The sequence below is a fragment of the Borostomias antarcticus genome, assembly GCF_949987555.1.
Source record: "Borostomias antarcticus genome assembly, chromosome: 19".
Taxonomy (NCBI): domain Eukaryota; kingdom Metazoa; phylum Chordata; class Actinopteri; order Stomiiformes; family Stomiidae; genus Borostomias; species Borostomias antarcticus.
Window position 1 is genome coordinate 11,371,796 of NC_140252.1, and position 8,606 is coordinate 11,380,401.

Consider the following 8,606-nt stretch of genomic DNA (forward strand, 5'->3'; position numbering starts at 1 on the left):
AGGTGCGTAAAATGAACAATTGCACATATATCCTTCAAAATAATGGGGAAGCCTCTGTACTGTATCTGTCCCAGTTTCCTCGGACACTGTCAGGCTGACTGCATTTATATTTGGCAAGGGTACTAGGAGGGGTGCTGGGCACAGCGACAGATTTTTTATTTAGGCAATTAGGAACAACTACATTGCAAATTACTGATAAATAATTATGAATGATAACGCATCTCTTCCGCCATCTTGGATCACGCACCCTCTTGCAGGACTTGCCAACTACAAAATGTCTGTCATGATGCTAACTAGACCAATAGTAGTTGTTGCATGAAATTGGTCATCTTCTGCTCAATCTAACGGTCACTAAAATCAACCATATGTCAAGAGATGGACATCACTGGATTCCTCGCCAGACTTTAAGTAGAAAATGTCTGCAAGCTGTAATGCTAATTTTCATCCTCATGATATCCCTCTTCATGATAGAGAAACAGCACGTGAGATCACATGATCAGGATCACGAAGCCAGGCCAGTGGAAATTTATGGATATGTGCTATTTAAGTGTTTCATCTTTCGAAAAAGTCTTCACTTTGGTGAGTAACAAAATAATATTGTCCGTAGATACTGAAGAACAGACCGAGTGACCAAAGTCAATGGTGCAATGAATGGTTCCTGACAGGGCGGAATACCGGGGATGTACCCCGACTACTGCCCAGGACCAGGTCTAGTGACACCTCTACAAGAGATGGACATCACTGGATTCCTCTCGGCAGAATCTAGCAATGTGCTATTGAGAAGTTTGGAGTCAATTAGTGTTGTTATAAGCAGAGAATAAGGCAAAAATACATTTCCCCATTCATTCTCTATGGCGCCCGGTTCGGGTTCTTGGGGGTAATGGAGATATAATGGACTAAATGGCCAGTTACTGATTGTGTGCTCCAGCGGGTATCAGTACTAGTAAAATAAAACAATCAAATAAGGCAAAGTTATAATGAGAAAATTCCTTAATACAAATCATAACACTCCATAAAGCTTTTCCATTCTGGCAGTCAGTTACAAACCGGTTTAGAGATTTCCATCCACTTCTTCAGACACATTTCTGCTGTATAAGGATGGAAGGCCACCCTGTCCCAGCGCATTTTCTTTTGCCCACTTGCCCACGCTCTGGATTCTGGCATGTTCTCTAGCATACCAGACAACAGCATCTGAATATGCTCATTAGTCCAACCTGTATCGAAAGAACAATGCCAGGGATTCCATATTACATGCATTAATGTGACTATGAGTTTGGAACTGTAGGGACAGCAGTCAGGCATTAGTGAGCAGGTGCACATGATCCCAGAGACTGAGGCACCTCAGGATATCAGTCGAAATGCAGCAGTCTGCGCTTCAATAACACACACCAAGCACGGCATTTCGAGCAAATCAATGTTTTTTGTTGTCATAAGTCACACTAGCCGATGATGATGGGACTTCCACTACAGTTACAGTAGCTAGCTCCACAGATTTAATGCCAAAGTATAGGAAGCTGTATTTGTGGGGCTAGGACTACAGTCAGACCTTATGGGTGACATGTACAAACGTAGGCTACCTGCTGCCTCACTTACTCCAGGTTTTTACCCAATCGATTGGTATAGTAACAAACTAGTTTGTTAATAGTTTCCTAACAGTCCACAAATGGCTTATGGTGTATGATGGTTATTATTTTAAGAGTGTATCCAAGGGATTCTACAACTTTTTTTTCCCGGCGCAGTCTATTCCCATGACGGTTGTAAGAACAGACTTGCCCGCCATTCTTACGGCACTTAATCTTGTTTTGGGGGATTCTGCTTTCAAACCATAACCAGCTCTAACCCTATCTCAGTGTGCTCTCCTGTGAAATGTATCACAAAAACAAGTGCCAGGGGAATGTTTATGTCCAAGCCATGCCAAACAACGATTGCCTCATTGACTTCCATTGCAGCCTATTGAGAGCCAGCTGAAAAACTGAAGCTAGCTCAATACTGGAACGATCAGTGAAATTATGGTCTCTATGTTTCAGGTTCATGGTAGACAGAACAGTAATACGGATAAATGTCCAAAATAGCACACTAGCCCTTTAAAAATAAATAAACACAATGGGCCTCATTCACCAACAAAGTTAAGAATTTCTTAGGAAGCATATCTTCTTAAACTTCACTTACAACGTTTCAAATAAGATTCTGGCATTCACCAATGTTCTCACATGTGGGAACTAAGAACATAATTTACAAACACGGAAGAGCAGTCTTAAGTAGGCTACAGACTATTCGTGCGAAAGTCATGTTCATTTAAAATGATGTGATTGCGTTTACTTCAAATCTACAGTTGTATAACTATAGGATTGCAATACTACTGTATACTATTTGTATCATTTATCTTATAATAATGGTTTTCATTATTTTACAACGTGAGAGTGCTGTCTGTCCAATAAGATCGCTGATGCACCGGGTCCAACTGTGTGCCCTTCTCCAGATACAGCGTTAACTAATAGTAGGCTAATATCGTCCCATGCATTTTACTGACACTGCTAAATATGACAGGTGGAGTCCGGTCTTTAGATTTTTGTTTGGGCATGCCCCATTGACAGCTGTGTAGGCTATTTAATAGCCTATATTTTGGTAGACTGTAGGCTATTGTATATTGTATTCTATCACGTTGACATTTTGCACTGTTCTGCCTCGCTATGTTTATGCACCAAGACAAATTCCTCATAGTAGGAAGCCTACTTGGCTGAATTAAAATCTGATGATTTTGATTGCCCACACTGGATTCGACCTGCTGTCGTCTGACTTGTCAACGCACCTGACACAACCCCACCTAAACCATTATGCTATCGAAAAGTTGGCGAGTGGAGGGCGCAGATGACCGGTATTCATTCAGAGAAGTGACATCTACGCTTTAAGAGAAGGCAGGTGAGAACTCGTCCAGAAAGCTGCTGCTCGCCTGGTGTTCAACCACCCTAAATTCTCCCACACAACTTCCCTCCTCCGTTCCCTACACTGGCTCCCTGTAGCGGCTCGCATCCAGTTTAAAACTCTGGCGCTAACCTACAGGGCAATGAAAGGAACAGCCCCCTCCTACCTCCAGGCCATGGTCAAACCCTACACCCCCTCCCGACCACTATGCTCTGCTACCTCAGGGCGACTGGTTGCCCCGTCACTCCGAGGCTCCTGCGGTCGATCGACACGGTCACGGCTCTTCTCTGTCCTGGCCCCGCAGTGGTGGAATGAACTGCCCACTGATGTCAAGACAGCAGAGTCGCTGCCCATCTTTCACCGCAGGCTCAAAACTCATCTCTTCAAGAAGTGCTACAACAATCCTCCCTCCTAAGCACTTATTGTATTGTATTGCACTGTACTTTAGATTGCTATTCTTGCACTTTGCCTTCAGCACTAGATTATGCTCTTAGTCACTTGTTTTAGAGAGAAGATGCACTTGTGAGTTCTGGCAAGTAGTAGTACATTGGCTTTTCCTACGATAAATGCAATTATATTCACCAATATCTTCTTAAGTTCTGTTCTTAAATTTCTTTCTAAGAACGTTTCTAAGGAAAGCTCCCGTCTGATTCACGACGTGTTCGTAAACCACTGGAAGAGTTCTCACCTGCCTTCTCTTAATGGCGAATCTCATGGTTTCTTTTGGTTTATTTTATCGACATCTTCAAGACTGATCAACACGAATAACAAGCAATTCGGAGAGAAATGATTTAAACTATGACATATCAGATATTCTGACGCACACGTTTACAATGGAAATTATGGTTATGACACGTTATTGGGAATTATGCAAATATAATTGTATTTCAATCATATCTCATCCAACTGTAGAACTGAGGTGACCGCAATCACCAATTTTGCATAGTCTACATTTCCGCACTCAAATTGCCTACTTGCGACTGCTATTCAGTGTTCGTAAGATCTGTTCTTCTTAGCTGAGAACAAATCCTAGATGAGAAACCATTGGTGAATGCCCGAATTTTCTTAGAAACGGCGTAAGTACAGTTTAAGAAGAAATGCTTCTTAAGAACTTCTTTATGAGGTGAATGAGGCCCATTGTTAGTCGCTTTGGATAAAAGTGTCTGCTAAATGACTAATATATTTTTTTTTTTTATGTAATTAAGCTTTTGATGCCCAAAATTTCTCAGGGGGGAGGACCCTCAGACCCACCGCTTAAGGTACCACCTCCACCTCTGAGGGAGAGAAAGGCTCAGCATGTATATATATATATGTGTGTGTGTGTGTGTGTGTGTGTGTGTGTGTGTGTGTGTGTTTGTGTGTGTGTGTGTGTGCATGCATGTGTTTTAACGTGCATGCATGTGTGTGTACCTGCATGCATGTGTGTTCTGTCAACCTTACCCTCTGATGGAGGAGCTGACACCTCAACTTGTTTGGAGACTGTGTGTTCATCTGCAGCTTAAGGAGAGGGACACAAACATAACTTTGAGACAGGATAAACCCTGTATCCCTAACCTTATCCCTAAAAATAACCCAAATAAAAGGTACAGTATTTATGGCTAAAATGCTTGAAAGCGTTACTTCCAGCTGCCTTATTGCTCGTGGGAGGCACGATGGTGGAGGACGACCACTTGGATGGGAGAAATGCAGAGGATAAATTTCCTCGATGACTGCCTCAGCATGTGTATGTGTGGTGTGTGTGCGCGTATGTTTGCGTATGTGTGTGTGTTCTGTCAACCTTACCCTCTGATGGAGGAGCTGACACCTCAACTTGTTTGGCGACTGTGGATTCAGTTGCAACTTAAGGAGAGGGACAGAAACATAACTTTAACAGAATTTAAATCCTCATATCATATACAGTGAGCTAGTAATTGTATAGTAAGTACACTATTTGATGGCTGAACATGACTGAAGTACCTGTCTTAGCGGACCTGGGCCTCCGCTCTCTCCTCGGAATGATGATAGACTCTGAGGGAGAGAAAGGACAAATGTCTCTCAGACAACTCTACAAACATAGGCTACCTGCTGCCTCACTTACTCCAGGTTTTTACTCAATGGATTGGTAACAAACTATAGTTTAATAGTTTCATAACTATCCACAAATGGCTTATGGCGTATGAAGGTTAACATATTAACTATTAAGAGTGTACAAAAGGCCCCTACGTTTGTAGCCTTTATTTGTTCATTTCAGTATTGTTAGAGTATGCCTGGGTTTATTTCAATACTCTTAGTTTGAAGGATGGGTTTCGTTATCTGGCTGCTGATTGGCTACAGCCTGGACACCTGTATAATGAGCGGTAGTGGTCCCGCTTCTGTGAATAGTGACCTAGTTTCGCCGTCGTAGCGTAGATAATGTGAGCCTCGAGTGTAGCCTACAGACGGAGAATAGCCAGTCTGCGCGCTGCTGTGCGCATGCGTGCTGGAGCAAGTGGGGAAGCTTTATTTCGTTTCTAAAGACGTTTCTAAAGATCATATTACAGAGGCATGTGAAAACCACAACAAGCCCTCGCTCTATGGAAGCACAACTAGCGATTCATAAAAATAGATTGATAAAAACAACCGTTTCACGGCCGAAAATACATTTTTTAGAAGTTGCATTCTCGGTGCCCCGTCCGCTGCCCTTACATGGATATACTTGGCTCGTGCTGGATGTTAAATTTCTTCTACAGGCCTCCGAATTACACCAAAGTTATCTTGGTGAGTCAAACGTCTTATAATATGCCGTAAATAAGGTCCAGGTTGTCGAAAAAGAGCCTTCTCCTTCTACCACCTCCACCTCATTTTGAGCCAGGATAAACCCTGTATCCTGGTGTGTGTGTGTGTGTGTGTGTGTGTATTCTGTCAACCATACCCTGTGATGGAGGAGCTGATGCCTCAACTTGTTTGGAGACTGTGGGTTCAGTTGCAGCTTAAGGAGAGGGACACAAACATAACTTTAACTGAATTTAAATCATCATGTTATGTACAGTGAGCTAGTAATTGTATAGTAAGTACACTATTTGATGGCTGAACATGACTGAAGTACCTGTCTTAGCGGACCTGGGCCTCAGCTCTCTCCTCAGAATGACGATAGGCTCTGAGGGAGAGAAAGGACAAATGTCTCTCAGACAACTCTACAAACATAGGCTACCTGCTGCCTCACTTACTCCAGGTTTTTACTCAATGGATTGGTAACAAACTATAGTTTAATAGTTTCCTAACTATCCACGAATGGCTTATGGCGCATAAAAGGTAACATATTAAAAGTGTTACCAAGGGATTCTACAACTTTTTTTCCAGGCACAATCTATTCTTGCAGCGGTCTTAAGAACAGACGTGCCCACTATTCTTACGGCGCCCTATCTACCCCCTCATAATCTCAGTGGCTGTAAGAATAGACACGCCCGCTATTCTTACGGCACTGAATCTTGTTTTGGGGAATTCTGCTTTCAAAACATAACGAACTCTGACCCTATCTTAGTGTGCTATCCTGTGAAATGTATCACAATCTGAATATTTTAGGTGTTTGGTATGACTTGCACAGTCCTCCATGGCAGCAGTAAAAACAAGTTCCAGGGTAATGCTTATGTCCAAGCCATGCTAAACCTGTACAGTACAAATATTCAGATTGCGATACATTTCACAGGTGGGTATACTGAGACTGGGAAGATTACACCCTGTGCTTCCCATCTTGTAAAAGCACATTTAATATAATTTTTCCAACACATTTACGGGTGCCCCATTGAATTCCATTGTAACCCAGTGAGAACCTGCAGAAAAAGTGAAGCTAACTCAATACTGGAACGATCAGTGAAATTATAGTCTCTATGTTTCAGGTTTATGATAGACATAACACAAATAGGGATACATGTACAAAATAGCACACTGCCCATTTAAAAATAAATCAACACAATGATATCAGATAATGTAGGCTAACATAGTTAGGCAGACAAGCTAATCCTGCACACATTAGTGCATAGGAAATTCACCAGAATGCAGGAAATGAAGCTTTTGATGCCCAGAATTTCATGGGGGAGGACCACCAGAACCACCATTTTGAATCAGGATAAACCCTGTATCCCTAACCTTAACCCTAAATCTAACCCAAATATACGGTATTTATGGCTAAAATGCTTGAATTCGTTAATTCCAGCCGCCTTTTTGCTCGTGGGTGATGAGAAATGCAGAGGACAAATTTCCTTGACAACCGCTTCAGCATGTGTATATGTGTGGTGTGTGTGTGTGCGCGCGTGTGTGTGTGCATGTGTGTGTGCGTGCGTGTACATGTGTGTGTATGTGTGCATATCTGTGTGTGTTCTGTCAACCATACCCTGTGATGGAGGAGCTGATGCCTCAACTTGTTTGGAGACTGTAGGTTCAGCTGCAGCTTAAGGAGAGGGACACAAACATAATTTTAACAGATTTTAAATCCTCATACTATATAAAGTGATTGTATTGTAACAACACTATTTGACAGCTTAACATGACTGAAGTACCTGTCTTAGCGGACCTGGGCCTCCGCTCTCTCCTCGGAATGATGATAGACTCTGAGGGAGAGAAAGGACAAATCTCTCAGACAACTCTACAAACATAGGCTACCTGCTGCCTCACTTACTCCAGGTTTTCAATCAATGGATTGGTAACAAACTATAGTTTCATAACTATCCACGGATGGCTTATGGTGTATGAAGGTTAACATATTAGTGTTACCAAGGGATTCTACTACTTTTTTCCCCTGACAGTATATACTTAAGGCGGTCGTAAGAATAGACGTGCCTACTATTCTTACGGCACTGAATCTTGTTTTGGGGAATTCTGCTTTCACAGCATAACCAACTAACTCTATCCCAGGGTTTTTCCTGCATAGAATTACGAGGCGATCGCCTCCATCAAATTTCGTGCCGCCTCCAGCTGTCGACAAGAGCACTAGACCTGCCAACCAGTACAGATGTTTCGTAGTAGGTAGACTACTAAACAGCCTAAACAGCTATATCTTAAAATGCTTGAAATCGTTATTGCTCGTAGGTGGCACAGTGTGTAAGGGGACCGCTTGGATGGGAAAAATGCAGAGGACAATTTCCTCGGCGACCGCCTCAGAATGGTAGTATGTGGGGGTGTTTTATGTGGGGGTGTTTTGTGTGGTCTGTGTCGCCCATTGCACGTGTGCTGTCTGTATGACAATAATAGACGACTTTGACTTACGGTAGTTACCTGGTTCTTCCATACAGGTCTCCATTGCTTCTTCCGTCACAGTATCTCTAATAAGGTCTTTGATTTGGATCTAAAACGTGCCTGGGAGTAGCTTGCTATGTGTAGCTAACTTACCTAGCAAGCTAGGTACTTTGTAGTAGCTAAGCTACTGAAGTGATAAAAACACAGTTTTCAAAAGCGAAAAGCTGCCATAACGAGCCAAGTAACGTTACTACTACAACAGTAGACCTTGCGACCACAAATGGATGTTGCAATTTAAAACAAAACCTATAAAACCATGCAAACGAAACACCCACAGCACTACAGACCACTGTGTTGACACAATAAGACACGTAATATACATCCATGCACCGTACCCACGAGTTTCATTCCTCTTCAGTGAGGTTTAATGACGGTTGTCATGCTGAGGGTTGCATTAGCGCCACCTACTGGACTGGGGTTATTGTCACAGGGAA

The 8,606-nt window shown here is 42.6% G+C and overlaps 1 protein-coding gene across 1 annotated transcript in view; it reads right to left on the reverse strand.

Annotated features, from left to right (window-relative positions):
- The window catches only part of LOC311321405 (upstream-binding factor 1-like protein 1), a 29,307-nt gene extending 20,918 nt beyond the window's left edge, over positions 1 to 8,389 (reverse strand). Inside the window, exons 1-9 of the mRNA XM_084453381.1 lie at positions 8,143 to 8,389; positions 7,437 to 7,487; positions 7,271 to 7,327; positions 5,987 to 6,037; positions 5,813 to 5,869; positions 4,879 to 4,929; positions 4,705 to 4,761; positions 4,363 to 4,419; positions 1,048 to 1,214 (exon numbers count right to left, since the gene is read on the reverse strand). Coding sequence (XP_084309507.1) covers positions 1,048 to 1,214; positions 4,363 to 4,419; positions 4,705 to 4,761; positions 4,879 to 4,929; positions 5,813 to 5,869; positions 5,987 to 6,037; positions 7,271 to 7,327; positions 7,437 to 7,487; positions 8,143 to 8,176 — 582 coding nt within the window. The 5' untranslated portion in view covers positions 8,177 to 8,389. The remainder of the gene's footprint in view (positions 1 to 1,047; positions 1,215 to 4,362; positions 4,420 to 4,704; positions 4,762 to 4,878; positions 4,930 to 5,812; positions 5,870 to 5,986; positions 6,038 to 7,270; positions 7,328 to 7,436; positions 7,488 to 8,142) is intronic.
- Positions 8,390 to 8,606: the final 217 nt, after the last annotated feature.